Genomic DNA, 15,247 nt, shown 5'->3' on the forward strand with positions numbered 1-15,247 from the left:
ACAGTGAACACATTGGTGTAGCTGTGTCAGACATCACTGCACATCCCCAGGCCTGTTGTTCTGTGTTTAAACTGCTCACATCACAAAAACAAAAACAAAATCCCAGCATTGCAGAACCTCATTCAGCTATAAGAATCATACAAATTATAGAAGTGACATCTTTAACAGCTATATATCGTATTGCCTCATTTCATTTGCATTTTATCGTTCTGCTGCAGAGTAATTAGCAGACACAGTGTGTTACCCTGGTGAGAGTCCTGGAGTCATTACAGTCGTCTTTATGGTGTAATATCTCCACTTCCTCTTGTCCAATGTAAACCTTGCTTCCCAAAGCACCTGCAGACACACACACACACACACACACACACACACACACACACACACACACACACACACACACAAGCATGCACACTCAGAGGATACTGTTTTCTGTAATGTGCCGAGCCAGCAAGCAGCCCAACACAACGTCAGCATCCGTATGTAATTAAAGCTTTTTGCCTTTTCTTCACAAAGCACCCAACTCACACCCCAGTGGACAAATGACACCAGCAACGTTTTTTTTTATTGTGCCATCTTTTATTTATGCATGAATTCACACAAATCAGCAAGCAAACGCTTCTTTTTTTTAACACTGACACACACAAATACCAGCGCACATGCAAACACACAAGTAAAGAGAAGACACACTAACAATTAAGAGCACCTCGCTGAAAACATCATTAGTATGGTGATTAAATATCAACCGTTGGATCCAGCAGGAACTGAATCATGAATAACACACGAGGCCCGTGTCTGAGCAGAAAAACAAATCACGCCAGAATGATTTTTTTCCAAGTTCAGAGCGTCTGACGTCAGTCTGCACAAAATCATCGCTGTGCCTGAACTCTTCTTCTCCGGTGACGTCCTCAAACTCCCTGCCTTTCCCAAATAAGCCTCGTCTCCCCTTTCAAGTTTGACATAAAAGAAGAGGAAGAGGAGCAGTGGCGAAGACTCCAGCGAGAACAAGAAACCGCTCTCTTATTTCTGTAAAGCCTTAAAGATTTCCCTGCTAGAAAACCTGTGCTGGGGAGGAGGGGGGGATTTCTCTGCTGGTCTGATATCAACCAGTGTTGAGAGGCTAATACACATTCATTCTGCTAATCTTAAGAGGCTCACTGCAGCTCTCTGAAGACATGGTGTACCTCTAACACCTTACTGCAGCTGGCCAAATGTTGTGGATGGAGCAGTGACAGAATGTACTAGTTGAGAGATGTGTGAAAAGATGTTAGAAAGACAGGCACAGACAGAATAACAAAACTAAGGAACATCCATTTCCAAACCTTTTTTTTCTTTTGAGCTCCCCCGGTCCCGTCGTAGTCGTACTACATAATTCCCGAGATGTAACCGCTCCCATAATGCAGTGGGGTGATTCAGTCTGGCTGCTGCTCAGATCCCCACATTAAACCACAATCTCCTTGATGCCTCCCAAATATGACAGGACAATTACTTAATTATGTTTCAGCTACTCTGGCCTGGGAACGCCTCGGGATCCCCCAGTCAGAGCTGGTTAATGTGGCCCGGGAAAGGGAAGTTTGGGGTCCCCTGCTGGAGCTGTTGCCCCCGCGACCCGATCCCGGATAAGCGGTTGAAGATGGATGGATGGATGTTTCAGCTATAAAATTAAAATCATCCATACAGGCGGCTTATATTCACACTACACGGTGCAGAAAATCTGCAAAAACCGATCGTTACCATTTTAATTAAACTGATGAAGCTCAGCTTGACTCGATGTGCTCTTGACCTCATCTTCTGCAATCACTTTTTCACTTCCTCATGAGTTTGTTTGGACTTGAGCACCGTGGCGTGTCAGCAGGCTGCAGACAGACTCGTCTTCAGTAAATAGTTTTCTACACTCTCATTTTTATTTCTAAAAGCATCAAAGGCTGCAGAGACACAACGCCTCGCTGAGACAGCAATGAAAAAATGAGGCAGAGAATGAATATATTCTACATTACTTGTTGACTTCCATTTATTTCCTCACTATGAGAGAAAAATAAGGCTGGTCTGGTTAAAGCAATGCTAAAAAGATCATTTGGGGCCACAGAGACTGTAATAATGTATATGAGTGCATGCTATTAGTAGGCTACAAATGCTTAACATAAGAACAACACCAATTTGTGCAATTTTATTGATCTCGTACGTTGTTTTAATTCACACTACAATTCTTAATCGGCCTTCTTGTACAGCCAGAACTTGCAGCTTTTATGCTCACACCGTACAGATCAATTGACCAGGCACACTGAACGTTAACACGTTAACCCCCAGTCTACTGAAAATTTCGATGAAGTTTATTCAAACAGACAGAAATTTTGCGCAATTCTATTATGAATGGAAAGTAGGAAGAAGAAAAGAATAATAAGGGGGCGCAGGTGTCTGGAAGATGCAGAAAATGGTCTGCACTGCAGCGAAATTCTGTTTTATATCACAGCAGTCTCAAGACTACAGTTTTAGCCACAACATGTAAAATAAATGCAGCCAGAAATCCATCCGATGGTCCGAGAGCCCGCTTGTAAATCGTTCAGATGATTAATCAAGCGTCGTGACCCGACCCCCACAAACTGTCTGATAAACGACAACCGATCTGGAAGAAATTCAACCCGATTTTAAAATCAGTCGAAGGTGACCAATAGCGGCTGGAAACCACATTTGCTGCTACTAGCATAACACACCTGAATCTGAATCATGTTGCATTATGGGTAACGTAGCATGGATTTAAAAAAAAAGGTGGTGTCTCTGGTTCTACTGCATCAATTGTGATACTTCTTAAAAACCTGTCCATGGTGAGTCTGACAATGTTGTAGGAGTGCAATGCTGGATGGAGTACTCTTTTAGGCACAGTGGTTAGCGTCCTAGCTTTAGTCAGAAATGACAGAATTGAACACATTTGACCCGACTATAGCGCTAGATGAAAGGTAAGGGAGCACCAAGTTGTGATACACTTCTTTAAGGAGATATCTGCCAAATTTTATAGCAATCCATCCAATAGTTGTTGAGACATTTCACTCAAAAAAACAAACCTCATGGTGGCCCTAGAGGAAAAGTCAGGGATCACCAAAGTCGGTAGGATTCATCGTCTTGGAACCACGGATGTCTGTGCCAAATGTGACAGTAATCCACTCAACAGTTGTTGATGTTACAGTCTGGACCACAGTGTTGGACTGGCCAACATTGCCATCCCTGGAGACGTGCCGCTAGCATGGATAAACACCAAGAAACCACTTTATATGCAAAGTACTGACTAAGTTGCATACGTAAGCCTTTTAAGGGGCTAACAATGGTTATGATGCCTATAGCCTTCAGTGAAATGCCTCCAGCATCCTTATTGCTGTGTCACGTATAGCATGTCTTCGCTGTGTCGTCTACCGGTGTCAGGTTCAGTCAGGGCAAGCTCATTAATCTGCTCAGCTGCAGTGCTACTGACTGAGAGAGGAGAAGGGGAGAAATGAAAGTGAAAAGGAACAAAGGGGGGATTTTGAGGAATTTAGGGGCCAGCCAGGAGAAAAAAGCATGAAAAGAGAAGAAGCATAAAAGAGACATCGAAAGGGAGAGTAAGAGAGAGACAGAGTATGCAGAAATAAGCTTTGCTTCACTATAAACTGTGGCTCCTCCAGATGCTGCTATACAGCAAATGCAGTGACATCACTATAGAGCAACCGAATGTGCACTGCTGCTTCTGCATCACCTAGGCTGACCTCATCAAACGCCTCCAGAAACAAGTGCATCAGAGATTACCAACATTAAATATGCACTCTTGTCACACACACATTTAGAGAGCCAAAAGCCCAGAAACCTCAACCTTAAATACACAATTTCATTCGTCCTCGCTGGCATGATTTCTGAATGAAAGTCATTGACAGAACATGGATGCACATCTGAGACTAAATATCCCTCCATTCACACCTGACTGGAAACCCCACTGCAGATGATGATGAATGAAGAATATTCAGAATCCATATGGAAATTGATTCAAGTCGTATCGTGTTATTCACCCAAAGGATTTGCATTTCCCTAGCAAAGTCATACACACATTAAAAAGGTTTTTAACCATTTTGAGGTGTGTAATATCAATGCATCTGGCAGACACTAGTGTAATGAATTTAATGGCATGTTCAAGAATGAACTGAATAATATTATGGCTGTTTATTGGCAAGAATCTGGTGATACGATACGTATCATGATACAGGAGTTATGATTCAATATATCGCGATACTGTAAGCAAGGTGATACGGTATATTGTGATTTTTTAAAATTAAATTTTAGGAAAACTGTCATAGTATAAAGAAAACACTGGCATAGGCATAAAATCTAATAAAAAAAGTTGACTTTTTTAATGCAATCAGAACAGTGGGGTCTGCATTTATCACAGTCCCTGTAACATCCAACATCATAGCACTACTTTGAGAGGGCACATCTCTTTGCAAATGAAATAAAGTATTGACTGAGGTAATCTTTGCATGTAAACTATTAATTAAAAACCAATAGTGTTTTTGAGAATCAATACAGTATCACAAAACATAATATCACAATACTTGTTATTTTCGATATTTTCTTACACCTCTAAATAATATATCCAGTAAATTAACTAAAGTTAAAATAAATATTGAAAAATGGCTCACGGTTCAGTGATATTCCATCTAAAATGTATCTTTTAATTATGAAACATGTAATAAACTACCTGGTTCAGGTGTATCAACTATTAAGATACGTAATAAATGATTATTATTATGGAAATTGAATGACTTTAAAATCCTGAAAATCCACTGTGTTATTAGCTGTGGAATAGTCAGTTAAAAGTCTACTGATTATATTGAAAGTGATAAAGCTGCACAAATTTAACATTCATTGGAATTGGTATATAGACTGAAAGTAATCCTCACTGATTGCTCGTTACCATGAAGTAGCCAATACACTGCAATGTCTTGGTCTTCTATGAACCTATTACATGAGAGCAAAGTATTTGGGTTCGGATTTAATCACTTCTCATAACAATCAATCTGCACAGTTACTATAGTGGTCGTGCATGTGCTGACTAAAACAATCAGTCAGTGTGGTGCATGAGCGGAGTAGAGGCCCTGACGTCACTGGAGTCGTAGATATTACTGTTATGGCCAACAGCCAAATGTCCTAATCTGAGAGCCCACCAAAGCCTTAAGGGTTTACCTCACTATTCCTCCACATTATGGATTAACATGTTATTTAGCCAGGCGCCTTCACGTCAGGAAGTCTCTTGCAGATTTCAGCAGGGCGGCTTGTAGCTGGCAGCGAGGCTGATAAGCAGGAGCTCTGTCTAAAGCACATCCTACTTTTATTCCATATTAAGCTTGTACAGGTTAGAAAAAATTTATTTAGGGGACCAGAATTCCCAGTCTGTGGATTATTATGGGCTAAAAGCTCTCCAATCCCATGCTTATGAGCCACAGGCTGGATGTTTGGATGTCCTGTGAAATTCAGATTTGTCTATCCAATAACCAAATGCTGAATACTGTATGATAAACCTTTATGAAGAAGGGCTGACTGAGCATGAATGCTCTTCACTGTTCATACAGTTCAAGGTGCCACACGTAGCACCTTCAGCTGTGGTGTGAGAGAGAGGCTACCAACAGACTCAGAAATGAACTTATTATTTAGATGTCTAAAAATACAGACAGAACACCGTATAATATTTCCCATTTAGCTCCTTTTGCCGACATATGGGAGCTCACCAATCCAAGCAGATTTCTGTTATCAGCTGCTGAGCAGATCCACAGCAGCTGAGAATGAGAGCCCCGATCAAAGACATTTTGACAGCAGTTTCTGAGTGAAGTGAGCGCATTCATGCATGTCTCAGCATATCCAAGATTCAAACACGTGAACAGGCGGCACAGCCCAAATCACAGGTTGGTGGGCTCTCCACTGACTGCATCAAGTCTCAAAATCTTGGCTGTCAGTTTCCTAAAGCTGTCATATTGAGTAACCTATTGATTATTTCTTTGTTTGACTGATTACACATTTACTGTAGTCAATAAAATGTCATAAATACTGACGAATGCCCATCAGACATTACCAGAGCCCAAAGTGATGACTTCAAAGTGCTTACTTTCTCTGACCAAAAGTTACAAACCCAAAAATATCTCAGATATGTAACTGAAAAAGTGAGCACATCCCCACATTCAACAAGTTTAAGCCGGCATATATTCATTATTTAAATGTTTTTAACTATGGATGGCAATGTCAGTCAGCCCACCACTGTGGTTCAAACTTAAATATCTCAGCAACCATTGGATGGCTTGCCGTGAAATTTTGTACAGACATTCATGGTTCCCAGAGGATGAACCTCAATGACTTTGGTGATCTTCTGAGTTTTCCTCTAGCGCCCCCATGAGGTAAACATTTGTGGTTTTGAGTGAAATTTCATCACAACTAATTAATGAATTGCCGTGCAATTTGGTGCAGACATTCATGTCCTCCTCAGGATGACTTTTCATCTAGCGCCATCATCAGCAGCAAATTTTATTTTGTCCAATACTTGATACTAAAATCTGCGAGACTCATCCCCATCAGCCTCAGCTGTACTGTGTGTTTTGAGCAGGCGGCAACATCCAGGGTCTGAGGAGTGAAGCCAATGCAGAAGTGCCTTAAACTTGCATTCTTTCTAATTTATGTTAATGTTAATGTAAATTCTCCAGCACTCTCTGGGTTCTTCTTCTGGACTAAAAAAATAAAATAAAATAAAAGCCATTTGCACATTAGTATTTGGCAGAGATCTGGTTTGTTTGGACCCATTTTTAAATGATGAAACCTCTTGTTTCATTTAGAGGTAAGATTCTAGACAGTATCATTATTTCAGTAAGGAGGTGAAGGCAAGATAAACAGAGGAGCAGACACTTGCATGTATGAAAACAAAATATGTTACAACCTCTATTCCAATTTTAGCAGTGCACGCTGAGAAGAAAACAATTTGAGTGCAGGGAGACCACTTAGGAGACAAGAGCAACCTATTTCAATAATGCATTCACAACGCATAACAAGAGGAGCTCCTTCCAAGTTCTGCATTTGGCTTCAAAAGAGCGGCCCTAATTTCATTAGTGGACTATACAGGATCTGAGCTGGTGCCAGGTGACTGAACCACTCAGTGATGAGGTACGCCTCTCTGGATCAATGATATCCCATCGTTCATCTTGCTTTCCATCTCTTTTGGTTCATGGAAGGAATATTAATTTAGAGCAAATGGCCCACAGTGCCCCCGTTGAATTTTTATGTTTACTCAGTTAAAAATGTGAGATTGAGTTGGATGCTATGGGTGTTGACTGAATCACATGGGTGTTCCTATAATAAACTCATTCAATGTAACTATATGAATGTGGGGCAGTGGAGTGTTTATTCTACTCTTGTGTGTTATCTAATGAGATACTGCTGATTAACAGTGGTAGGCCGTAACTGCTTAACACACACTCAATGATAATTCAAAGCCGTCCGGGGTATAACTGCCAAACACAACATGGATCTAAATAATCCTCGTATTTGTGCGTTTCTTTAATTACAGTGAATCTATGTTGAATCTAAATTGGAACAAGAGACACACTGTAAATAGTTTCCAGGACAAAAATAACAAGATGCACAGTAACTTAAAGAGTAGGAGGACACAAATGCAGTGAACCCCCCCAAACTCTACACTAACAATCACACCACCCTGTAAAACTCTCATTCACTCTTCCAACTAATCCGTCATGGAGACACCAGCTCTGTCTTTCCCTCGCTATGTATTGTATAGTTTGGACACCAGGAAGGTGTATTGGCACTATGCAGTGCCTTTGTTCATTGTAATGAAGGAACATGTCACCCTGTCCAACACTGTGGCTCATTAAAGTGCTCTTAAGTTGTTGGATGACTATGGAGTTCTGTAGCACAGAGGAATAAGATATATCTTATTGGCTTCACAGACAACACTTGTTAGTAGGATCAATTAAATGTTGGTTTTGTCTTTTATTTATACTCAGCCTTGTCCATTAAAGAGGACCTATTGTGCTTTTGTACTTTTTCCCTTTTCTGTAGTGTGTTATATATATATTTTTTTGTGCAAAAGGTCTGCAAAGTTACAAAGCCCAAAGGGAGTTACTCTCCCCCACAGAAACACTGCTTTTGAAGTGCTGAGTGTGTTTGGGAATGCGTGAATGAGAGGTGAAATGTGAAACACTTTGGATTAAAGCACCATTTACGATTAATTTGCTACATTGCCCACAATGGCAAAAAATCTATGAAGTGGCCAGTGTTTTCCATGTTGCAGCTCTACGATTATTGCCAGGCCATGTCTAGTGAGGCATCATCATGTGGCTAAACATATAGTACCACTATCCTGTTTTTTGCTGCCTAGGGCCTCCAAGCGCCTCTCTAGGGCTTCCCAAAGCTTCTATGGTGACTTTGAGCGCCACTCTCAACACCATCCACCTTTTCCCCACCAATTAATCCTGGATTGAGGCTTTGAGGGAGTGTATTGTGACTGTGAGAAGCCTGTGAACATCCCGGAGGAATGAATGGCGTTGAAAGGACAGGAGAAATCAATAGACACGAGTCTTCCAATGCTTCCAGGGCTATGATGTATTCAGCACCATGTCATCAGTAGGAGAAGGGGACAGACACACCGTATGGGTGAGATAAATGGGTGGTGGTAGTGGAATCTGATGAGGTCGGCAGGTAAGCCTGACAAACCCCTGTCTCCATGTTAAAAAACAGGACTTGTTCTCTTCATCTTTGCCTGGCTGCCTTCTTATTCCACTCCACGCTGCCTTCACAGTGATATTTTTCTTCGGTTTATGAAGGTCATATCAACCGTCATTCCACTATGATGGGTTTTCAGTCAGCAGCAGTTCGAGGTGTAGGCTAATTGAGCTAAATGGAGAGTGTGACCGTTGCTGAGCCCCATGAGGGGCCTTCATTCTGGGCCACATCTCCCAAGGTGTGCAGCAGCCGTCCGCTCCCATTTTCAGCGAGCCAACGGTGTTGTCATGCTCCAGTAAGGTCACTGTAATGATGTCCTTTATGCAGATGGAAAATTACATGTTCACCAGGGCTTATTTAGCATCGCAGACGCTTTGTGTAACTCCCTAAATGTCGTGTTTACACATTCTAATGCCAGCACATAAATGGTGACGTTGTTGTTGCAGACAATAGACAATTGATTAAGCCGATGATCCTATTTATGTTTTCATTTAGAACAGTTGTGCTTCATCAAGAGCCCCATAGTGTGAAATAATAGCATATTTCATTATTTCCCATGGTGGAAACAATGAAATATGCCAGTAGAGAGCTAATCTCTCTAAATAGAAGCTCCACTAGAAATGAAACATTCGTCCCTACTGTGCTGTGTGCTTTCAGTTGCTAAAAGGGTGGGATCAGCATATCTTGACAGCCAAACACTTTGAATCATGACAGAGCTGCTCAAAAGTCAAGGGGGAACAAGTGCGGGCTGTACTTTGGTAAACACAACTCATCAAAAAACACTACACACACTGTCTTCCCCTTGCTTGTAAAACGGAATTGATAGAAAGTTAACCTCGGGGCCCGAGCATCACTACCACAACTATTTGACTGCATACTCCCACACACATTAAATTAAAAACATGACTGCCTGTGTGACATCTCAAGAAAAACAATCACGGGCCTCCCACTTGTTGACGATATTTAGTTAGACAGGAAAAGCAGGAACCCGAGACTGACGTAAAACCACCGTTTCATCTGTCCCCCGAGCGCTGACACTTTAAGATGTTAGACGTTGAAAGGCTTGCTTTGCCGTCAGATCATAGAAATGAACAGGTGCGGTGATGGTCTTTGTGTGCTGTCATGTCTAATTCAGCAGCGACGGAATCCCTTCGAGTAACGAGCTTCAAACGCAGTGCCGGCAAACGACGACCAGGTTAGATGATGCACAGCAGACCTGTCAATGATGCAGCCGCGCTAAAGACATCTCAGGCAAGCACACACGCACACACACACACACACTATACACACACACTTGATTTACAGAGAAGGTAATGGACATTAATCACTTGCGCTTACTCCCCCTGCTCTCTCGCTTATAAACACAGTCTGTTTACTGACTCTAGTCATGTCTCACCTTCATTCATGTCAATACAATTGATTTTTTTAGACAACTCAAGAAGTGCAAGAAATAAAGAGAAATGCATCAAAGAATTCTGCAAGGGGACTCACTGACTGAGAGACTGACTGCCTAATCCAATGTGTGCAGAATGAATCAATACCAGAGTATATGGGAGACTTAACAATAAAACTGCCAAGGGAATAAAAGGTACTAATCTACACCGAGTAACCAGAACGCGATAAATGCTTCTCCGCCACAATAAAATCTTGGTGGAGCCCACAGTACTAGACCGAAGGCACTTAAAGCTGCAGTGGGGAGCCGAGCTGTAGACTTGCCGTCTCTGAGCAGTTGTCAATCACTCGCAAACTCCGATGAAACGGTCAAACTAGGCAGCGCTGATCAAATATGAATCAATATTCTGTTACTCTAATGCCTATTTCTCGCATAAAATGTTTTTAGAATCATCTTGTAGTGTACTGTTTAACTGTAAAATATGAAAGTTTGTGACCCAGCAGCCATGTTGAGATCAGTTGAGGATATACCAAGCACCGCCCACCAGCTGGAGCACAGCCAATAGGAACGCTCAATAGGAACGCTCAATAGGAACGCTCGCTCTCTGAAATGACCTGTGATTGGCCAAAGTCTCCTGTCACGGGCTAGATTTTCTAAAGCCTGAAAACGGAGCCATGAGGAGGTGCGGAAATCTAGTTTTCTCTCAGAGCACTTGAATTACAATATGCTGAAAGGTTATTATGGAATTTTTGCCCAATGATGCCAAAAACATTCTGCCTACTACAGGTTTAAGTTACTTAAAAAGCTACTTTAATATTTACCAACATGCAGCTTTATTAAATGCGTCCCGGAGTAGGATGGTTATTTTGTGTCCTTTTATACAACTTCAACTGTTTTAAGTGGTGGAAGAGAGGTGTGCTAATGCAATTTTATTGATAAGAGACAAGACAGATTGAGCAGAGGAAACCTCTGACTGCCCCTTATATTTGTCACACTTCCAACCTTCATGGTACCAAGAAAGTTTGGATCAGTTAAGTCTTGCTGCAAGTGGGTTGCATCTTCATCACTTCATCTGTAGGTTATATCGCAGACAATGAAAAGCCATTTGCTTCATCAAAACAGAGGCTTTTCTTCCTGGGGTCCAAAAAAGCATAGCAAAGTGATCCTCCACGGTCAAACCCAGGGTCAGTCTGAAGGGCAAATCGACAACGTGGGTGTATGAGACCTGTATTTTAGACTAATTAGAGTCTAAACACCATTTAACTTCCCCTGGTTATAGAACAAAACCCCTCTTATGCCTCTGTCTGTCTGTCTGTCTCATGTATAGCCAAGAGAAATCCTCTCTGAGCCCTCCACTGAAATCGTTCAAGATCAGATTATCCAGATTTGTTTTCGTAATGCATTCAAATCGATGCATGCATGAAGCTGCTGAAAATGACAACAGCTTATACAGAGATGTTATTTTTGTTTCATGTTGTCAACTAATTAATCATCCTTGACGCAATGCACGTCATGATGTCTCACACAGGTGTGATCTCTGACGTCAGCAACATCTGCATCCCATTGATGACACACATCTGGCCATAAAACACACATCAGCATCATTCAGATATGTGATGAGTTAAGGTATAGATGACACCTCCTTTGCTGCAGATGGAGAGATGTGATTTGTACCTGATCACCTCACCGTTACAATAGCACGTCCTCCACAACAAGGTGATATGAGAAACTGGTCCCCACTGACCTGAATCGTGCAGGTGTACTCTGAGTCGTCCAGCAGCCTCACAGTGCAGTTGCATTCCCGGTCCAGACTCCTGATGCTGCTGCTCATCAGTCGGCTCAGCATCTTCTCGGTCGTCTGCGTACGGGACCAGGGAGAAGGTTGCACAGCGCATACATACAAGTTTATCTTCTGTCACGTTAATAACGACGTCCCTGTTGTTTAGTCCAACACCTGGTCAGCTGTGCGGAGCTGCAGCGGCGGTGGTGGTGCATCGTTTCATCAGTGTGTGTCTGGTGCCACACGGTGAGTTTCTTCAGTCAGAGGAGTGGAAATAGTGCTGCTGCTGCTGCTGCTGTACTCTCTCTGGTCCGGTTAGACTGATCACCACCCTCCCCATCATCACACCTCCTCCTCCTCCCGTCTCCTCACCGTTGCCATGCCGCTGTAGATGCTGCTGGGCGGTGCTGAGGCTGATGAGTGGCGGGTCGGTCATCCAACCGGAGCGATGAATGAGGTGATGCTTCACAGAGTTAACGATGGAGGCGACATTCCGATAGGCTGGTGGTGGTCGTGACTGCAGCCACATGGTTGGGAATAATAACACAGTAGGGATGTGGGGGATCAAACATGCTGCTGCAGAAGTTGATGAACTGACATTCAACATTTTATAATGTAACTAGACATATATGCTGCTAAGAATGCACATCAATATTACATGTAATGTCATATAAATAACTATAACCATTAAATGCATCACTTTAAAGGATCAGTAGGGAACAATTTTTAGGCATCATCGGGCAAAAATTCCATAATAACCTTTCAGCATATTGTAATACAAGTTTTCTGTGAGAAAACTAGACTTCTGCACCTACTCATAGCTCTGTTTTCAGGCTTTAAAACATCTAGCCCGTGACAGGAGACTTTGGCCAATCAAAGGTAATTTCAGAGAGAGAGCGTTCCTATTGGCTGTGCTCAGTCTGGTGGGCGGTGATTGGTATTTCCTCAACTGATCTCAACATGACTGCCAGGTCACAAACTTTCTCATTTTACAGCTAAACAGTACACTACAAGATGTTTCTGAAAACATTTGAGGTGAGAAATAGGCATTACAGTAACAGAATATTGATTCATATTTGATCAGCGCTGCCTAGTTTGATCGGACTCCAGCTAGGCTCTGATTGGTTGTTTTCCTCTGGTCTGTGAAATCTTGCAGATGCCATTAGGAGCACCGGAGGACACAGAGGCACGTGATTTTTTTTCAGATTACCTGTGTCATGTACTAATGTCAGCATATAGTGACCGTTTTATAAAAAATATGTTTTTTAAAATCTTATTTTGCTCCAATCTCGCCTACTTCAGCTTTAATATTTGTTTATGCGCTTAATGACTTAAACGTCACCAAGCATGAGCCAGATTTTCCCCATTTACCACTCCGTTGACACGCACCCTTTATTTAATCGGGATATATCCGACAGATCTCAAAGGCAGCATTACTTTTTAACATTGTTTCCTCCACAGGTTGATTACCTGTCTTCCTCTTGTAGTCACTCAGCACTACTACGGTATGATATGTAGTCATGTAAAACAAAGAGAAACATTATTTCCATCTGATGATGTTACTGTTACACTATCATGTCTCGTGAAACCAGTTTGGTAGAAGAGTCAAATGGCTCGAAAAGCATTACTTTTATAGCCTAAATGTAGCCTAATAAAGTAAAAAAATAAATAGGCTGAATATAGGATGGGCTTTCCTTCACATTCATGAATTTAGACCTGAGACCTACACAGCAGAATGCATTGAGATCTGTTGAAACCAATGGGGATTAAATGCCTTGCTCAAAGGTTACAGTGAAATAATGCCCCCTGTATAGCCCATCGTCTCAGCTTTTTCTGACCTTTAACATCCTAATTGAATACTGCAGAGAGTCTCTGTTGTATGAGTTTGAGCCAACCTGTTAACAATATAGTCCTCCAGTTTCCTTGACTGTGTCTCCCTCTGGTGGTGTTTTACAGTAAGGACTATGAATTGAACAAAATTTCTCTACAAAACACTTAATGGTGTAGTAATAGCAGCGATACTACACTGAAAATACTCCACCACAAGTAAAAGTCCTGCATTCAAAACCTTATTGGCCTACTTAAGTAAAACGATGTAAGTATTATCAGCAAAATTAACTTAAAAAGTGAAAGTATTCATTGTGCTGTAAAATGTTCCCTGTCAGTGTTTTGGGATTAATATTGCTGGTGCATTCATGTGTATGTTGCATTTTACTGTAGGCTAAATGTTTAACGTTGTGCTGATTATAACTTTGTACTGTTGGGTAGTTTAATCTTTACAGCAATGCACCATATATATATATATCTATAAAATCATAAATTATGTTTGTGAGAACATATCTCTAAAAAGTCAACTTCTGATCCAATTTTGTTTTTGTCCTTGTTTGTTTTTTAAACGTTTATTTTATAAGTATGATGAATTTCTCAGCCCATAAAGGAACATTTAATCCTTCAGTTCATCAGAAAAAAAAAAACACATAAAAAAAATCAACACATTTCGAGATACATGGTTTTACTGGACTGGTGGGGTATGCCAAATTATAATCTGAGAAGTAACTATAGCTGTCAGATACATTTTATGGAGTTAGAAGTACAATCCCTGTGATGTAGAGGAGTATAAAGCTGCATAAAATGGAAATACTCAATTCTATTCAATTCAAACTTTATTTCAGACACACAGCAGGGTCTGCAGCAATAAAAGAAAAAGAAACAAAAAACATACAAGATAAAACCACAGCAGTTCATCATTCAGTTCATATGTATAGGCTATCTCGCCAGTGTTTTCTGTTTTCTGCTCGGGTTGGTTAAAGCCTCTATGATGCTGTTCTCTGACTCATCCAAACGGCAAATACAATTATACATCAAATGTCTTAAAAGTGCCTCACATGTAGGAATACCAGAGGACACAAACAGTTGACTGGCACTATGCCATTTGGGAACCCGAAGCAACAACCTCATTGCATCATTGTAAGCCACTATGAGCCTTCGTATACTACTTTTCTTGTAGCTAAACCAAAGATGAGCTGTGTACAATCAAGTGAAAGTACCTCTATTTTGTAGGTTAAGTTGGCTCCAGTACTTGAGTAAATGTATTCCACCACTGAGGTCCACCATAATATGGCTCTTTTAATGTTAAAAACTTGGATGTTGTGTTGAACTAGTATAACCGGCTTTTGTCCGTAATAATAATAATCAGTATCAAAAGAACAGCCCATCTGCCGTGACATTGTCCCACAATGCCGTGACCCGGATTCGAACCGGGGTTGCTGCGGCCACAACGCAGAGTACTAACCACTATACGATCACGGCGAGCTACGATGAGCTGGCGGATATACAGATGC

General features: G+C 41.4%; 1 protein-coding gene and 1 non-coding gene across 2 annotated transcripts in view; both read right to left on the bottom strand.

Annotated features, from left to right (window-relative positions):
- The window catches only part of frmd5b (FERM domain containing 5b), a 75,024-nt gene extending 62,762 nt beyond the window's left edge, over positions 1–12,262 (bottom strand). Inside the window, exon 1 of the mRNA XM_074611648.1 lies at positions 11,871–12,262. Coding sequence (XP_074467749.1) covers positions 11,871–11,972 — 102 coding nt within the window. The 5' untranslated portion in view covers positions 11,973–12,262. The remainder of the gene's footprint in view (positions 1–11,870) is intronic.
- A 2,881-nt stretch (positions 12,263–15,143) lies between these two features.
- trnah-gug (transfer RNA histidin (anticodon GUG)) lies at positions 15,144–15,215 on the bottom strand. Its single transcript has one exon. It is a non-coding gene; the product is annotated as a tRNA-His (tRNA).
- Positions 15,216–15,247: the final 32 nt, after the last annotated feature.

Source organism: Sebastes fasciatus, chromosome 2 (genome assembly GCF_043250625.1).
Source record: "Sebastes fasciatus isolate fSebFas1 chromosome 2, fSebFas1.pri, whole genome shotgun sequence".
In the NCBI taxonomy this organism is placed as follows: domain Eukaryota; kingdom Metazoa; phylum Chordata; class Actinopteri; order Perciformes; family Sebastidae; genus Sebastes; species Sebastes fasciatus.